Source organism: Aulostomus chinensis, chromosome 4 (genome assembly GCF_037954235.1).
Source record: "Aulostomus chinensis isolate RoL2024-O1b breed Wild chromosome 4, RoL_Achi_v1.0, whole genome shotgun sequence".
In the NCBI taxonomy this organism is placed as follows: domain Eukaryota; kingdom Metazoa; phylum Chordata; class Actinopteri; order Syngnathiformes; family Aulostomidae; genus Aulostomus; species Aulostomus chinensis.
Window position 1 is genome coordinate 11,533,417 of NC_141323.1, and position 19,390 is coordinate 11,552,806.

At 43.9% G+C, this 19,390-nt stretch overlaps 1 protein-coding gene across 1 annotated transcript; it reads right to left on the reverse strand.

The window, feature by feature from the left end:
• Positions 1–379: 379 nt before the first annotated feature.
• On the reverse strand, positions 380–19,384 carry pah (phenylalanine hydroxylase). Its single transcript, XM_086201800.1, has 13 exons — positions 19,229–19,384; positions 12,577–12,699; positions 8,778–8,961; positions 5,455–5,543; positions 4,817–4,884; positions 3,672–3,868; positions 2,985–3,120; positions 2,830–2,899; positions 2,650–2,706; positions 2,263–2,358; positions 1,680–1,813; positions 1,460–1,575; positions 380–857 (listed from the first exon to the last, which is right to left on the reverse strand). Exons 1-13 carry the CDS (start codon positions 19,298–19,300, stop codon positions 814–816), a joined length of 1,386 nt encoding a protein of 461 aa, XP_086057926.1. The 5' UTR covers positions 19,301–19,384; the 3' UTR covers positions 380–813.
• Between the last annotated feature and the right edge of the window lie 6 nt (positions 19,385–19,390).

Consider the following 19,390-nt stretch of genomic DNA (forward strand, 5'->3'; position numbering starts at 1 on the left):
GCCTCTAGGAGGAAAATTGCTCATTTTAACAGAATTACACACACTCACACTCACACACACACACAACAAAAAACACGTTACAGAAGAAACCGTGACAGTGAAACACGCCTGGTGCTATATAGTGAGAATAAATGCATCATTACAATAATAGGTATACAAACTGAGCCTGCTTGAAGATGTAATATTGAATAATCAGACTTCAACAGTACTTTAACCTTAATCTTACATTTTGACATGTTAAAAAAATGTAAAAAATGTAATTAAAACAAATAAACTGGAACATATTCCACAACTATGATTAAAAAAAATGTTCAGAGTTCATTTTGTGTCATCATAACGTGTGAGTTCAGCAGAAAATGAGAAGAAAAGAACAGAAATGTCACGTATCGTCTGTTTTATTTGTCTCATTTGTTCAAACATCTCATGCATACACAAGGAGCTAAAAAAAAAGAGAAAAGAAAGAAGAATGCACTTGTTTTTCATGACACTGGCAGCAAAAGTGAGGGGATTTTGATTGACAAATTCATCTGAAAATCTGGAGAAATGAAAACATGCCAAGGACATGTATAGTGCTATGATATTGGCAGGAACAGTTTTGGGTGTCAACATTCTTCCCATCATCAGCTAGTAACAGGCTACACTTTTATTCACTTGACTAGAAATACACATAAATTGTTTGCTACTCATTGGAATCTACTCATAACATCAATGTCTATTTGACTTGCATGGTTGTGTTCATACAAAGGGAGCACTTTTGCAAGCGTATAAAACATGTCCTCGGTCCACGAGTGAAGCTCCCGCTCAGTAGCGGCGTCACTCCAGCCTCCGCAGGGCTTCGCACAATTTCCCCAGTTCACCTGGAAGAGGAGGATTAAAGAAAACGTTTAAAAAAAAACAACAACAAAAAACAGCGAATTCAGATAATCATAAAATTCACAGGACGGAACAAGTCAGTTCGATTCCTGGCTGCTGAAGCCTTGAAGGTCAGCTTACGGCACTGCGTCTTTTCATTGCAGCAGTCCTTCCACCAGATACTGGATATGGAAGTACTGTGATAAAGTGACGGTAAAATCAAAAATAATAAAAATGAATAGAACACTAAAGGTTTGTGCCTCCAAACCAATGGTGCATTCCAGAATGTTTGTGCTTTTCCTGTTAATAACTGATAGATTTAACCTCATTGTGGCGTTTAAGAGCGTATCAGTGTGTTACCAGTCGCTGCCTGCATACATGAGAGGCAAGATTTAGACTTTTGTCAAATACAATTTCATATTCAGGTATTTAATGGCGAGAAAACTAACCAGCATTTACTTTCATCTTTACCTGGTGAGTGAATTTAACCCAAATTTGATGGTTTCATTTGACGTGTATGCAGATGACGCGCAAATATGTATCACCGCGAAACCTAGGTTCCGCACGCAAACTCAAAGCCAGACGCCGGCGTGATAGCGGAACGTACTGTTGATGCTGTCCGCCAGGTTGCTGAGCTGCTGGGTGTTATCCAGCACCTCGATGCTCTGGGTGTAAGCGTTGTAGCGCACGGTGAAGGGCCGGGGGATTGTTCCAGCAAATTTCCTGCAGACGGAGAGACACTGACGCTCAACAAGTTTGTGACCAAAAAACCCCCAAAAACTGGCGAACTCATGAGACTCTTGAGTTAGAAAGATCCCGTTTCATACCTCACTTTCTCTTTAGCATCCTCAAAGCTCTCAGCAATGAAGTAAACAGGCTGGTACTCTGTGATCGGGTACTTCTGGAGGCTGGTTTTCTCCGGGTCGAAGGGCAGGAGTTTAGGTTTGTCTGTCAGGCAGTACTAGAAGACAGCAGTATAAATGTTGTGTATTTACTCTGTTTTCTGTCCACATATGCTTCTCAATGAGTATTCCTGTCACTAAACAGGAAGTGTAGTATTCAGGGCTCTGCTAGACCCGGCCGAGCGCACATCCTCTGCTGATGTATCTTGCGACATCGATAGTGACCTGCCGCTGCTCATCCATCCTCCCGCTGCCCCTCACTCACCCAGTGAACCACTTTACCCACATCCCACCGGGCCGGCGAGCCAGCCTGACTCCCCCAGTGACACATTAAACCCGATTCTGAATGGACCACTGACCCACTGCCGGCGGTTTTGCAACAAGGTCAGTGTGTTATAAGACCAGCAGCAGGAGGCAGGCCAAAGCTAACGGCTGGAGGGGTCCATGTTTGCTAGGACTGATGTTCGTCTATGACCCAGGTGCTGCCCCCCCACACCCCACAGCTTACCTTCAGCTCTCCGAACGATGAAAGCAAGCCAGCTCCGTAGGCTTTGATCTCAGAGCCCTGCTTACAAAGTCCAAACTCCACAGTGAACCAATAAACCTGCGAACAGACAGAAGTTCATACATTTACGATTCTGACTCCAGTAAACACAGAAAACTACAAGTTTGTTTGGTCCGGGGATCCGGAGAAACCTGGCCAAGACTACAAAAACCCCTGAACATGTCGTCCTGAACAAAAAATATTTACACACATCTCTTCCAGTTTAGTTAAGTTCCATCATAAAAGGATATCATCCTGAATACATACAACCCAGATGAAGGAAATCATCCAGGATTCGAAGGGGTGCGGTGTTAATTAGTTTTTCCAGTATTATTGTCCTCTTGTACTTACAGTAGCAAGTTTCTCAATGTACTCGTCAGGGGCACCAAGGGAAGCCAGACCAATTTCCTAACCAGAGTGGAATCATGTTACTGATGCTTTTACAGCAAAATAAGTTACATAAGCACAGAAATGCTCCATATCACCATAAAATACAGCTATATTTAATCTCTATTGGCAGATTATAGGTACCTGTGAGAACTGGGCAAAACTATGGTCAGCAAACAGAGGAACGTGACCCAGGAGCTCATGGCAGATGTCCCTATAATAGAAAATCTAACTTTAGCTTCTGCTCTTGATACGTTTCTCCGTCTTCCATCGACTGAGCTCAGATGTTCAACACTCACGGCTCAGGTGTGTAGGTGGGCTTGGAGCCGTGGCGAATGTACTGTGTGGAATGGAAGACACGGAAGGCGAGTCCAGCAAGGAAATCCCGGGACGAGAGCAGGCCGGCCACTGGCCGAAGCCGGAAGCCAGTGCACGCTGCAGCAGGTGGCAGAGAGGGAGGAGGGTGAGTCCATGATTGTGTTGAATAAGACCACTTACAGGGATGGGGAGGGGGGTGACACAACTAGGCTAAACGTTCCACCCTACTACACATTTAAAGGTAGCCTCATTTACACATGACTACAGCAGCTTCTCCAGAATTTGTGATGTTAAAATACATCAAGAAAATGTACAGGTTCAGGCCAAGATAGCTGTTCCCAACTGACCCTGGCCTTTATTCTATGCTAAGCTAACCAAACCATCAGCTGCAGCTTCAGGCTCACTGTTCTCAACCTGCACATGGCTTTTATGCTACGCTAAGCTAAGCTAAGACTATTCAGAGCTTCAGGCTAGCTGTTTCTGAACTTCCCTAGGGATTTACGCTCAGCTAAGCTAACCTAACCACCAGCTGAAACCTTATGTTTTCACCACTGGAATCAGGCTCCTCAGCTGATTCCTTCCAAGAAAGGGGGTATGTGTATTTCCCCTTGTGTAATAATATTCTTGAGATTCTAAAAACTAGATGAGGATGGCAGGTTAGAACTCACACTGCAGGAAGCGGGAGACATCCTCCAGTTGTGGGATGTTGTCCTGCCTGTAGCCACAGTATTTCTCCAGCAGGGGAAAAACCCGGTTGTGCTCATGGCAGGCGTGAGTCGGATACAGAGTCTTCAGCTCCTTAAACACAGTGCCCCATGTCACTTTTTCCTCCTCGGTGTACTCCACCCTGGGGATGGTCTGGCCGCTGGCACAAACACACAACTCCATTAGCAGTGGTAACTTGTTACTATCTACTATGTTGTTGTTCTTGGTTCTCATATCTCAGACAGTGGAATTTAAGTTAGATGCCTGAAATGGTGTCACTGGTTCGCCGTGGCTTAATATACTTCAACATTTTGTTCGATGTGATAGGACACAAAGGAAGGGCGGCCATTATCTGTGGAGAGACAGGTTGGGAAGGATGCAAAAGATGCTTTTAAGTCCTGCTTGAGCGTTCAGACTGAGATGCATCTCAACTAATCTGACCTGGATCCAATTCCAGACCACCTCTAAATGTTTGGATCGTGATCCCAAAAAACAGTTTTCATGTGGTTTTTGGCCGTTCATTTTGCCAACAAGGGTGTACAAAACATCTGGTTTCGACTGGCCGTTTGAACATGGCCTGAACTCAGCCTGGATGCTCTGAGTGCTGCAGTGCTCCTTCAGAGTGATTTTGCGTTACTTGTCGTCTGCTTCTCCATGGAAACGGACACTTTAAGTTTGTGTCAAGTAGATAGATCAGCGATGTCTAACAGTGTGGACAGAAATCATCCTGATTTTAGTAACCAGTTGGATTTGCCTGCAGTCTGAACAAAGCCTTATTTTAGTTTTTGTACAATAAATCTGGGCAGGAGACCGAAAGTTCTCCCTCTGCCACCATCGCAGTACTGGATGGTTACGTAAATTTACGGAACCTCAGTGGGTATTTGACTGGGTTTGGAGCTCTTTGTCAAGCTTTGTCTGTGAATAACACTTCTCAATTATACACACAAAGCTCCTTTAAATACACCACTGGCTCCCTGTAATTTCTCCTCATATGTTTATGATAATTTTCAAGGCAAAGCAAGAAAATAAATTAGCTGGAATAAACACGCAAGCAGAGTTGTGTTTGCCCCCTCGCGTTTGAAAAATAAACATGTAGAGGAGTCATTACTGTCTGTAGTTGTAGGCGATGTCAGCGAACTCCTTCCTGCGGGCCCTGTAGACTGGATCTGTGAAGCCCTGGACACACACACACACACACACACACACACACACACACACACACACACACACACACACACACACACACACACACACACACACACAAAGGCAAACCATGTTAGATCTCATCGCCACTTGCAGCTAAATCAAAGCGAGGAAATCCTCTGCTAAGGCTCAACCCTGTGGCCTTTGACAGCATTATGCACTCCGTCTCTAATAAGAGCATGCAGATACATATTCAAATGAAGCCTTTGTAGAGTGTTTTTTGCAGTTTATGATGAATACATTTCGCTTTAATGGCGGTGGCAAAAGGGAGCAATTATCTATAATTATAGGGGCTCAATTAAAGCAATGACATCAATTTGTGTTGCCTAGATAGTTTCCATTAGAATAGACGGCTGAGTGCGGCCTGTCATCTCCGCAGGTCCGTCTTTCATAAGACACGTGGGCGTAAGCGGACGCGCATTCATAAAAAAATCACGCACAAACACAAACACACACACACACACACACACACACACACACACACACACACATGCAGGGGCAGGATGTTGCAAAAAAGACAGAGCCAGATGAGTCAGTCCTTACCGGGTGATCAGCATCCAGCTCGGAGCCATAGCTGAGGATCTGGTTGGCAAAGCGGTCCAGGTCCTGGATGTCATTGGGGAACCATGGAACTGGAGAGTGATGACAGTTTTGTTTTGTTTTTTTTAAATCAATGGCATTCAGGTTTTTAAAGTGACATCAATCTTTACGCAGTTTTCAGGGAACAAATGGAAAAATGACCTTGTCCCAATATTTGCTACTTTTCAAGAATGTATAGTTGTTATTTTTATTTTGTGATTTGTACCTTTTGGTTTGAAAAACGAAAAATGTCTGAAGACATAATTTTGGGTACCGAAACGCGATAAAACTGGGAAATGGAGAGCTCGTACCAAGGAGGCTGCTTGGCTCAGGGAGGGACGCGTCTCTTCTTGAAAGTCCGAGTCAGTTCTCAAATCTTCGGTCAGAAGTTCAAGTCAAATCTCCGGCACCTCGCTCTTTTTTTCCTCGCTTTTGTCTAAATTCAGAAGCTACGCCAATTCCATCAAAGATTTCCCTCTCCCGGTTTAACGTTCGCCAGCCGGAGGAGGAACGTGGATGAGTTCTAGTTGTCATGGCAAAGCCAAACAATTATCTTCTAAAAAATGTTCATGTAATGCTTCTACAATTTGGTCTTTGATCCGAATCACAAAAAGTTAAGTACTTGTTCCAAAATTACCTTCATGGTTTGGAGATAAACCAACAGATGGAGCATGAAAGAGAACAATCATTGGTTGTACTCACAATATCATGTCATGCTTGACTGGTGCGAATGAACAAATTAATATTGATGATGATGATGATGATGATGAAGACGGTGTTTTGCCTCAATGACATTTTCTCGCCGTGGCATGTTGACGCTCAGCAGAACAGTGCACCGAGGGCATCTGCTGCTTCATGTGGATTTATGGTGCTCAAAAACACCGAGGCCTGATCATTAATCTACATTTGTGCAGTGTGGTCCACCCCGAGGCCCCCAGGAAGACAATGGACCCCAGCCAGGCTCCTCTATAAACAGGCTGTCTCCACAACAGGACGTAAATATCCGCTGGTCCACTTGGCCCTGACCACTAGACCACAGTGTCTTTGCCGAGGTCAAAGGAGGAGCCATGGTGGCCCTGTCTGTCTCAGCCTGCTGTGACCTTGGCTTGCTCTGCTGGGAGGTGTTAGTCTGGGACAGGGACACAGAGCTCCTCTGTTCCTGAGAGGCCTGTTGGTCCTCAGTAGCTAAACTAATGTCATCCTGGAAACAACTAATAAAGGGGTCGAGATTTGGGCCATGAGCCATGAGTCTCCCCGGCGACGCTGGCTCATAAAGACCCCGCACTCGTGATGAATGCACCGTTTCAGCTGTGGCGTGTATTTGATTCTTCTGTAGTAGTAATTTTGGAAGCTACTTATTCATTTAGTCTTGGTGCTGCCTCATCATATTTTGTCATTTCAGTCAAAGAAAACCGTGTTGGTCGAGTCTCAGTTGATGGAACTTGATCTTGGTTTCTTTGTGCTGAGCCTTCACGTAACTCTCCAGGGTTGTTAGGCAGTTCATGGTGATGCAGTTTTCGTCCTATCCAGACCTGCGGCATTATTTTATTTCATTTTGTCCTTCGGTCCATTTCAATGTCACTGGAACACCAAGAATTTCTTCAGATTTGGCACAAATGTTCACTTAGACTCGAGTATGAAGTGAAAATTCTTTCAGCAGTCAGAGGTCACTGAAAGGGCAGCACAGAGGTGCAGTGGTCAGCAGTCCCCTCACAGCAAGAAGGTTCTGGGTTCGAGTTCCCTGTTCCTGCTGGGTTCTCTCTGGTACTCCAGCTTCCTCCACAGTCCAAAGACATCAAGAGGGGACCAGGTTAATCCAGACTCTAAATTGACCGTAGGCGTGGCTGGGAGAGCCAATGGTTGTCTGTCTCTATGTGTTGGCCCTGCCATGGACTGGTGACCTGTCCAGGGTGAACCCCGCCTGTCACCTGAAGGCTGCTGGGATAGGCTCCCCCCCCACCACCCTTAACAGGGTAAGAGGTAGAAAATGGATGGATGGATGGATGTAAGGTCACTGAAAGTTACGGTCCACTGATGCATACAACCATGATGCAGCATTTCCAGGTATGTATAATTTTTTGAAATTATTTTTGTTGTCGGGAGGATTCCTAGAACTTAGTTGTACTGTGTGATGCACTTCTCATCCATAGGACAACAGTTAGGTACAGTAAGTCCAGTGTAAGTTAAGAGTAAGTTTAAATTTAAGTTTGTTTCTCATTTTCTTCTCACTTTTGTCAACAAAGTCTTTTGGAGTTTAAATCTTTTGTTTTGACAATGAGCAATTGTGCGTACGTCCCAAAATACGCACATGAGGGGAGGAAAAAAAAATCCTCCACAGAAACAAAGAAAAACCTTTCTGAGATGAAGTTTCATGGGAGCTCAGCAATTATTAGGGCCTGAAGTACCCTAATATGTTTGTTGGACCTGTTTTTCTTCGCCTCATTTTTGCCATTTTCAATATGTTAAGTTTTTAAGTTGATGAAACTTGTAAAAGGCTTGAATGTTTTCTTAATCAAGTTAATGTCAAAATTAAGATTTCAAACATATAAATAAAATTAGGGGAATTAAAGGATCTAGTATCTGAATTTAATAACAAAACACTGACCAGATTTGTTCATTAAGATCATATTTTGGATCTATTTACACTCAACCTCATATTAACCTCATAGTAGCATCATGTTAGCCTCCTATTAGCCTCATATTAGCCTCATAGTAGCCTCCTATTAGCATCATATTAGCCTCATAGTAGCCTCATATTAGCATCATATTAGCCTCATATTAGCCTCCTATTAGCATCATTTTAGCCTCATAGAAGCCTCCTATTAGCATCATATTAGCCTCATAGAAGCCTCCTATTAGCATCATATTAGCCTCATAGAAGCCTCATAGTAGCCTCATATTAGCCTCATATTAGCATCATATTAGCCTCATAGAAGCCTATTAGCATCATATTAGCCTCATAGAAGCCTCATATTAGCCTCATATTAGCATCATATTAGCCTCATAGAGGCCTCATATTAGCCTCATAGTAGCCTCCTATTAGCATCATATTAGCCTCATAGTAGCCTCATATTAGCATCATATTAGCCTCATATTAGCCTCCTATTAGCATCATTTTAGCCTCATAGAAGCCTCCTATTAGCATCATATTAGCCTCATAGAGGCCTCATATTAGCATCATATTAGCCTCATAGTAGCCTCATATCGGTCTCATATTGTGTTCAGGCAGCATTACAAGCGTGTATTGTTCTCATGAGGAGGATTCCTGATTTTGTAGTTGTCCTCACCTGTGTCCTTCTGTTTGTTACGTGACAGCTCATGCACGTGGCCGCTGATCTGTGTACGCAGCCCGTCAATGACCTCATCCAAGGCCTGGGAGCAAGAGGAGTCCACGTTGATGAAGAACTCATACTGGTCTTTGTTGTTCCGAGATGGACGAGACTCGATGTGGGTCAGGTTGATTCCCTTCTCCTGCAGAGCGAAGAAAGAAATGAAGAAGAAGAAAACGAGACCGGTGAGATTATCTTTGCTTGTTCATCTGAAGAAGAACTTTGAGAGGCACAAAATCATGCATATAAGATAACAAAACCATGGCACGGCCTTTGTTTGACCACTAGAGGGCATCAAGTGGTCATTAAAGCAGTGACTTCCATGACCTTCTGGGGCATTCAGGATGTGAAATGCAATATCATCAAACCCCGATGGCATTTCTCTGGAACACAAACAATCTCGGGATGTTTTTTTCTTCTTTCAAATATCCAAAATGCTGGGAGGCCTTTTAGGGGATGGCGCCTTAAGTGGTAATTACGAACAAAAATGTATTGTTGTTTTCTTTTTTATTTTCATACAATTTTTGGGGAGGAAGAGGGAGTATGTTGTTCTCCTGTTACTATAGGCCAAATCCAGAGGAGGGCGTGAGCAGCGGGCCTCCACATTCTCTCCCATCTGGATCCTATTGTGTTTCTCTCAGCGTTTTAAAGGCCATGTGGTCCTGCATCCCTCACAACCAGCAGCTGAAAGAACCAGAGATTCCCTGCTGTCACTGCAGATTTACTGGGGCTTTGCGTGCATTTCAAAGAAGAAAAACTATCGATGGTTTACACTGGAAAATGTCCCAGACCTGTTCTGGAATCTGACGGATAAATCCATTGATGAAGTTTATAATAGAGACGGGACAGGTTTTAAATCCACATCCGTCATAAAGTACAACTAGTCTAGATGGAGTCAGAGATTTTAAACTTCGGGAGATAAATCATGTGCTTGGCTGATTTTAGATCAAATAAAGCCAAGGAAGTCATAGAAACAGGGATTTGTGTTTTAATTATGCAGTTTTTTGCAAAGAATAATGCTGTTCAGTAAACCGACCTAGTTATTGGTGGCTCCAGCTTAACATAACACCCCTAAATCCTAATTCGGGGGTCATTTTGCCAGATTTCCGTACCCGTCCGAGCTCTCCCTACGTGTTGAACAGCAGGTGACATAAAGCAGGAGCTGCTCCGGCTGAGGTGTGAGGTCAAGGTCGCCCCCGTGGATCTGACTCGTCACATGAAAACCACGCTGCCGTGTCACATGCGCGGCAGCCCCAGGATTAAACCGTGTTTCTGAATGAAACATGAAGATTAGATGTTCGCGTGATAGACGCTGCTCACATAAACATTACCACATGGCTCCCCAGGCCTCGTCAGCGTTTGGTCACAAACCGGGGAAGATGTGTGCAGAATTGTCTCCAAAGGTGTGTTTTAAAACCCTTAGTGTACCCCGAGGGGAACCGACGGGGAAAGAGGGGCGTGTTGATGGTGTCGGGGGGTCATTTGACCCGTTTTATAGCAAAGCAGGAGCGATGATAGGAGCAGTAGGAGGGGTGGTGCAGGGGGAGGATCGGGAGAGTCGGAGCTCATAGGTTCATGGAGGATCCTGATGTTTACTGGTGCGTGTGCAGAGCAACATTTGGCCCATGATGAGTATTGATTACCAACATATGATACAAAAATAAGAGAAGAATTCCCCTTAATATTTTTCCCCCCTAAATTTGCATTTTGGGATTTTTTTTTCTTGATTTTTTGACTTTTTTCCTCTCCAAATATTTGGGGGACCTACTTTGGGTTTCACCTGCAAAACGACGAGCAGACTCCAACCTTGATGTGTCTGAAGTTGAAGCAATCAGTGTTTACCTCACCACACAGTACGTGCACAAACAGGCAGGTTCGATCGATGACAGAGAAGTCAACAAAAGGCATCCACTACTAAAATAAGCAATGCATGCCAAAAATGAGCTGTATATCAATTAGAAATCCAAGCACCTTTTGTTACATGATAGTCTGACATTGGTTGACGTTTACCACTGCAATTTTGTTCCATTTCTTTGACTTTGCAGTCTGGATTTGACCTCTTTATTGTCTCCAGGTAGTGACAATTGTTGCAGGTCCTCTAACCGTGCTTTATAAACTGATCATACGTTTGTACCAAAACTTCAAATACCCAGAGTGACTTTTAACAACAACTTGAAATGCAGGGGAAGGGGAAAGAGAGAAAATGAAGAAGCAAACATTGGACTAAAGTACTGCGTACTCGGTTGCTATCCACGTCCGTGAGCTGCTGCTCTTTTTTGGGGCGGGGGGCTAGAGGTCAAGCTGGAAGCGTGCAGGTGGGTCAGTGGATCTCAGTGGATCAAAGAAACCCCGGTCTTGTTTGCGCGCCACTGATTAACGAACCTCTGAGATAAGATCCGTGTACTTGGTTTCTTTCTCTTAAAGGCCACGAAAGGCCGAGAACAAAAAAAAAGAAAAGAAAAAAGAAGCTGTTACAAAGTTGTAAACACTTTCAGATTTTGTACTTTGTATCCAAATGCTGCAACATTTGAGCGTCTCAAGAACTGAAGCTTCATGTGCAGCTCATGTGGGTCATATTTGTTTAATGCTAATCAGTAACATCGGGGACGTGACTGACCTGAAGCAGCGCCTCGTCCGCCTGCTCGCGGGATGTTGCGCTCTCACAATATTTACACCAAGATGACTTTCACGACTTCCTCCCTCACTTGTGCAGCTCAATTTAGCCATTTTTTTACATCAAAGGCAACAATTATTGAAACAGTATCCAACGTGCAATTTAGTAAAAACAAAAATGATGCAGAAACTTGTGCGCAAACACTTTTTTAATTAAACCAAGAGGAACCTTGTGTTTAAAAACAATTAATGCCATGGTAATCCTTCATGATGAGGTTACGTCAATAATGGTGAGTTAATGCTTAGTTAACCATTACTTAACTCATGGCTAGAGGTTAGGTGACGGTGTAGTTAAGGTATACATGTTCCTGACTTATGGGCCACAAAGAGTCGTAATAAATGCTTAATTATGCTTGAGTAATGCTTAGTTAACAGTTAGTTAACTAACCTTTGCTAATGTAGCCTCAATGTAAGGTTTTATCAAACATTCTAAACATGTCGGTCGAGTTGCGCAGATTTTAGATAAGAATTTTCAACAACATCCTCTAAACATTCTCCAAATATTGCAGTTAAAGCTTTGTGTCTCTGTAAACTTTTAACTTTATTGGAACTTTATTTGTAATTATTAAACATCCATTAGATATTACATTTAAACCCTCTTCTTCAAACTTGTGGCTAATGTTAGCCAGTGCTGCAGCAACACTCCCTGCTTGCTGAGTCACTATTATGTAATCATCATGAATACGAGGATGTTGGATTTCTTAAATTATTGTTTTAAATCTGTTTTAGTAAACAAATGTCCTCAAACATGGTCATTCATGTAAACTCATGACTCTGTAAAGCGACTGAAGAAAACTGACACTGAATATCTTTTAAAGGCACCACCTCACTGAGCTAAAACATCTGGCAGTAAATTAACATTCCTCCGGCCTCTGCCCACCTTTTAACGGCAGCAGTCACCGAACTTCATTTGGCTTCGGTCACACGTCAGATTCTTTCGTGAGACGTTTCTCGGTCCAAACGTGTGATGATGAGCGAGGCCTCTAACGTGCTCCAGGGATCCCAAACATGTTAAGAATTGTGTGAGAACGCGAGAGATTCAGGACTCTGCCTGAATGAGCTGTAACTGCTGAAACCGATGTACCTCAAAGAGCCGCAGAGCCCTGGCGAGAGCCCCCACCTCCTCCTTCAGGGAGAAGATGCAGGAGATCACCTCCGACTTCTTGCTGGTCTCCTCCTCCAAGTACATGGAGCCGCGCCTCCTCCGCTGAAAAAAAAAAGGACAGGACATAAATGCTGAGTCATGCACACGTTAATGGAGCTTCCCAATTTGATTTGTTTTGCATATCAGCTCAGGCAGGAAATAAATGCTTTTATTGCCTCTGGCTCCTAAAGCGAGTATTTTAAACCCAACTCCTCTGTGTGCAGCGCAAAAACTGCACTGGTACTGATGTTGTACTGATGTGCTGATGTTGTACTGATGTTGTGCTGATGTTGTACTGATGTTGTACTGATGTGCTGATGTTGTACTGATGTTGTGCTGATGTTGTACTGATGTGCTGATGTTGTACTGATGTGGTGATGTTGTACTGATGTGCTGATGTTGTACTGATGTGCTGATGTTGTACTGATGTGCTGATGTTGTACTGATGTGGTGATGCTGTACTGATGTGTGCTGATGTTGTGCTGATGTTGTACTGATGTGCTGATGTTGTGCTGATGTGGTACTGATGTGTGCTGATGTTGTGCTGATGTGGTACTGATGTGTGCTGATGTGGTACTGATGTGTGCTGATGTTGTACTGATGTGCTGATGTTGTACTGATGTGGTGATGCTGTACTGATGTGTGCTGATGTTGTGCTGATGTTGTACTGATGTGTACTGATGTTGTGCTGATGTGGTACTGATGTGTGCTGATGTTGTACTGATGTGCTGATGTTGTACTGATGTGCTGATGTTGTACTGATGTGGTGATGCTGTACTGATGTGTGCTGATGTTGTGCTGATGTTGTACTGATGTGCTGATGTGGTACTGATGTGTACTGATGTTGTGCTGATGTGGTACTGATGTGTGCTGATGTTGTACTGATGTGCTGATGTTGTACTGATGTGGTGATGCTGTACTGATGTGTGCTGATGTTGTGCTGATGTTGTACTGATGTGCTGATGTTGTGCTGATGTGGTACTGATGTGTGCTGATGTTGTGCTGATGTTGTACTGATGTGCTGATGTTGTACTGATGTGCTGATGTGGTACTGATGTGGTACTGATGTGTGCTGATGTTGTGCTGATGTTGTACTGATGTGCTGATGTGGTACTGATGTGTGCTGATGTTGTGCTGATGTTGTACTGATGTGCTGTGGTACTGATGTGTGCTGATGTTGTGCTGATGTTGTACTGATGTGCTGATGTTGTACTGATGTGCTGATGTTGGACTGATGTGCTGATGTTGTGCTGATGTTGGACTGATGTGCTGATGTTGTACTGATGTGTGCTGATGTTGTGCTGATGTTGTACTGATGTGCTGATGTTGGACTGATGTGCTGATGTTGTACTGATGTGCTGATGTTGGACTGATGTGCTGATGTTGTACTGATGTGTGCTGATGTTGTGCTGATGTTGTACTGATGTGCTGATGTTGTACTGATGTGCTGATGTTGTGCTGATGTGGTACTGATGTGTGCTGATGTTGTGCTGATGTGTGCTGATGTGTGCTGATGTTGTACTGATGTGCTGATGTTGTACTGATGTGCGGATGTTGTGCTGATGTTGTACTGTTGTGCTGATGTTGTGCTGATGTTGTGCTGATGTGGTACTGATGTGTGCTGATGTTGTGCTGATGTGTGCTGATGTACTGATGTTGTGCTGATGTGGTACTGATGTGAGCTGATGTTGTGCTGATGTTGTACTGATGTGCGGATGTTGTACTGATGTCGTACTGATGTTGTACTGAGGTTGTAGTGATGTGCTGATGTCGTACTGATGTACTGATGTACTGATGTGCTGATGTTGTACTGATGTTGTACTGATGTGCTGATGTTGTGCTGATGTTGTACTGATGTACTGATGTTGTGCTGATGTGGTACTGATGTGAGCTGATGTTGTGCTGATGTTGTACTGATGTGCTGATGTTGTGCTGATGTGTGCTGATGTTGTGCTGATGTGGTACTGATGTGTGCTGATGTGGTACTGATGTGTGCTGATGTTGTACTGATGTGCTGATGTTGTACTGATGTGGTGATGCTGTACTGATGTGTGCTGATGTTGTGCTGATGTTGTACTGATGTGTACTGATGTTGTGCTGATGTGGTACTGATGTGTGCTGATGTTGTACTGATGTGCTGATGTTGTACTGATGTGCTGATGTTGTACTGATGTGGTGATGCTGTACTGATGTGTGCTGATGTTGTGCTGATGTTGTACTGATGTGCTGATGTGGTACTGATGTGTACTGATGTTGTGCTGATGTGGTACTGATGTGTGCTGATGTTGTACTGATGTGCTGATGTTGTACTGATGTGGTGATGCTGTACTGATGTGTGCTGATGTTGTGCTGATGTTGTACTGATGTGCTGATGTTGTGCTGATGTGGTACTGATGTGTGCTGATGTTGTGCTGATGTTGTACTGATGTGCTGATGTTGTACTGATGTGCTGATGTGGTACTGATGTGGTACTGATGTGTGCTGATGTTGTGCTGATGTTGTACTGATGTGCTGATGTGGTACTGATGTGTGCTGATGTTGTGCTGATGTTGTACTGATGTGCTGTGGTACTGATGTGTGCTGATGTTGTGCTGATGTTGTACTGATGTGCTGATGTTGTACTGATGTGCTGATGTTGGACTGATGTGCTGATGTTGTGCTGATGTTGGACTGATGTGCTGATGTTGTACTGATGTGTGCTGATGTTGTGCTGATGTTGTACTGATGTGCTGATGTTGGACTGATGTGCTGATGTTGTACTGATGTGCTGATGTTGGACTGATGTGCTGATGTTGTACTGATGTGTGCTGATGTTGTGCTGATGTTGTACTGATGTGCTGATGTTGTACTGATGTGCTGATGTTGTGCTGATGTGGTACTGATGTGTGCTGATGTTGTGCTGATGTGTGCTGATGTGTGCTGATGTTGTACTGATGTGCTGATGTTGTACTGATGTGCGGATGTTGTGCTGATGTTGTACTGTTGTGCTGATGTTGTGCTGATGTTGTGCTGATGTGGTACTGATGTGTGCTGATGTTGTGCTGATGTGTGCTGATGTACTGATGTTGTGCTGATGTGGTACTGATGTGAGCTGATGTTGTGCTGATGTTGTACTGATGTGCGGATGTTGTACTGATGTCGTACTGATGTTGTACTGAGGTTGTAGTGATGTGCTGATGTCGTACTGATGTACTGATGTACTGATGTGCTGATGTTGTACTGATGTTGTACTGATGTGCTGATGTTGTGCTGATGTTGTACTGATGTACTGATGTTGTGCTGATGTGGTACTGATGTGAGCTGATGTTGTGCTGATGTTGTACTGATGTGCTGATGTTGTGCTGATGTGTGCTGATGTTGTGCTGATGTGGTACTGATGTGTGCTGATGTGGTACTGATGTGTGCTGATGTTGTACTGATGTGCTGATGTTGTACTGATGTGGTGATGCTGTACTGATGTGTGCTGATGTTGTGCTGATGTTGTACTGATGTGTACTGATGTTGTGCTGATGTGGTACTGATGTGTGCTGATGTTGTACTGATGTGCTGATGTTGTACTGATGTGCTGATGTTGTACTGATGTGGTGATGCTGTACTGATGTGTGCTGATGTTGTGCTGATGTTGTACTGATGTGCTGATGTGGTACTGATGTGTACTGATGTTGTGCTGATGTGGTACTGATGTGTGCTGATGTTGTACTGATGTGCTGATGTTGTACTGATGTGGTGATGCTGTACTGATGTGTGCTGATGTTGTGCTGATGTTGTACTGATGTGCTGATGTTGTGCTGATGTGGTACTGATGTGTGCTGATGTTGTGCTGATGTTGTACTGATGTGCTGATGTTGTACTGATGTGCTGATGTGGTACTGATGTGGTACTGATGTGTGCTGATGTTGTGCTGATGTTGTACTGATGTGCTGATGTGGTACTGATGTGTGCTGATGTTGTGCTGATGTTGTACTGATGTGCTGTGGTACTGATGTGTGCTGATGTTGTGCTGATGTTGTACTGATGTGCTGATGTTGTACTGATGTGCTGATGTTGGACTGATGTGCTGATGTTGTGCTGATGTTGGACTGATGTGCTGATGTTGTACTGATGTGTGCTGATGTTGTGCTGATGTTGTACTGATGTGCTGATGTTGGACTGATGTGCTGATGTTGTACTGATGTGCTGATGTTGGACTGATGTGCTGATGTTGTACTGATGTGTGCTGATGTTGTGCTGATGTTGTACTGATGTGCTGATGTTGTACTGATGTGCTGATGTTGTGCTGATGTGGTACTGATGTGTGCTGATGTTGTGCTGATGTGTGCTGATGTGTGCTGATGTTGTACTGATGTGCTGATGTTGTACTGATGTGCGGATGTTGTGCTGATGTTGTACTGTTGTGCTGATGTTGTGCTGATGTTGTGCTGATGTGGTACTGATGTGTGCTGATGTTGTGCTGATGTGTGCTGATGTACTGATGTTGTGCTGATGTGGTACTGATGTGAGCTGATGTTGTGCTGATGTTGTACTGATGTTGTACTGATGTGCGGATGTTGTACTGATGTCGTACTGATGTTGTACTGAGGTTGTAGTGATGTGCTGATGTCGTACTGATGTACTGATGTACTGATGTGCTGATGTTGTACTGATGTTGTACTGATGTGCTGATGTTGTGCTGATGTTGTACTGATGTACTGATGTTGTGCTGATGTGGTACTGATGTGAGCTGATGTTGTGCTGATGTTGTACTGATGTGCTGATGTTGTGCTGATGTTGTACTGATGTTTTAGTGATGTTGTGCTGATGTTGTACTGATGTACTGATGTTGTACTGATGTGCTGATGTTGTGCTGATGTTGTACTGATGTTGTACTGATGTGCTGATGTTGTACTGATGTTGTACTGATGTTGTGCTGATGTTGTACTGATGTTGTGCTGATGTTGTGCTGATGTGCTGATGTTGTACTGATGTTGTGCTGCTGTTGTGCTGATGCTGATTGGTGTACTTTGTATATTTGAATGTTGTTCATTCTCTTTTTTTGTGCAACACATGAAGTTTTCACCCTCTAACTATGAGAACAAAACTACTTCTTAAAGTTGTTCATCCTTTCTTCGCAGTGTTGCTGAATGGATGCAAATTCAACCACACAACCTCTCTCTGCTAAATGACCTGTTCGTGCCTCTGTAAGCCAATCCCAATCATCGTGGGCGGGGCTGACCTCAGCTCCAGTGATGATAACCCTTGAAACCATGTTCTGTTTGGGGAACTTAGTTATATATTTATGTTTGTTGCATGTATTTACAACTGCAGTCACGTAAAGAACCAATCAGACCTGGGTTACGATCAAAATCTGTACCTAATCTTTGCGTTTCCAGCATGTAGGCGGCTGCTAGCCCGCTAGCTCTGTCGAAGAGCAAAGGGGCAGAGAGTGTAGTCTCATATTACCTGATGGTTCTCATCTGCAGGCGTACAAATATACTGCAGAAAGCTCAGGACTAACTAAACACGACTGTTCCTCTCGCTGCTTCAAAAAGTTTAAATTAAAATGAATATGCAAATGAATTTGACAAGCTAACTGCTGCGCGCTAACCCCACTACACTACAGTCAGAGAAAGACCCTGGAGGCGTCAAACCATGGCATCGTGCTTGCTGCTAAATTATGCATGAACTTCATTTGTGATGTCACAAATCCTGCTTGTAGGACCGCCCCTTGACGGTCTCCTCTCGTCCAACGCTGCACCTCTCATTCTTTCCAGTAAAGCCATCAACACTTCGCTGCAGGACCGTGAACACGCCAGAGTTATGACTCCTGGGGAACTTTAACTTTCTTACACATAAACACAGCTTCCATCAGTCAACATCAGCTGATGCAGATTTATGACTGTTAATGATTAAGTATGAGGTTATACCACACATATTCCGAATTAGGACCGTCCCTGGTGTCAGTTGTTCAGTTTGGGTTTCAATCCGGTGTTGTGTCTGCACTAAATCACAGCCACATGGAGGAGAAAAGGCATGAAATGTAGCTGAGAGCTGTGACGCCTCCTCTAAGAGCTGGAAGCCTGGAGGCATTCTTCTGTTGAAGCTCGCGGCAAATCAGAGGAAGAGAAGCAGATAAACGCAGGTGCGCTGGAGAAGAGCCGAATATCTTACAGACGAAGACTCGCGTCTCTTCTTCGTGCTTGTCTGAATAAAAAAGGTGAAGGAATGTCTTCCATCTTTACAACCACATGACTCCTCATATTTCCCCCTCCCCCGAATTCCATCCATTCTGCTGTTGGTTTTTAACATTTTACACATATTTGAAGATTTTGCAGGCTTTTTGTTGCCCATTGGAGTGACGTCAGCTGTTTGCCCTCATCTATTCACTGCCAGCTTCTATTGTACCTGGAATGTTCTGGTTATCACATCTCTTTCACTCATGTTGCCTTGAAAACACGTTGAATTAGTGGTTTAATCATCACATCATCTTTTCCTTCTTTTTCTTATATCTTTCAATCTTGATAAAAGCAGAGTCATTTGAAGAATTTGCCCTGGAGGATAAAGTGGTGCTAATCACATGCAACATCATTCTGAGGCTCATAAAGTGGAGGTTTACCCCGGTGCCTTGCTCTTCTGTGCCTGCGTCTGGGCTGTGGGTCCCGTTGATCCTCTTGTAAGCTGCGTCCATCCTCTGTCCTTCAGGTGAACGGTCTGCGCTGATGTTGAACTGTTGAGCTTTGGTGCTGTTTGTCTGAGCGCCTCTTCTTTTTTAAAGCCG

Excerpts from the sequence above, each read along its gene's own strand:
- pah (XM_086201800.1), bottom strand. The coding sequence starts at position 19,300 with ATGGACGCAGCTTACAAGAGGATCAACGGGACCCACAGCCCAGACGCA. Across the intron at positions 2,900-2,984 it reads CCCACCTACACACCTGAGCC|GGACATCTGCCATGAGCTCC; the intron begins GTGAGTGTTGAA and ends TTTCTATTATAG. Across the intron at positions 1,814-2,262 it reads CATCGTTCGGAGAGCTGAAG|TACTGCCTGACAGACAAACC; the intron begins GTAAGCTGTGGG and ends GCTGTCTTCTAG.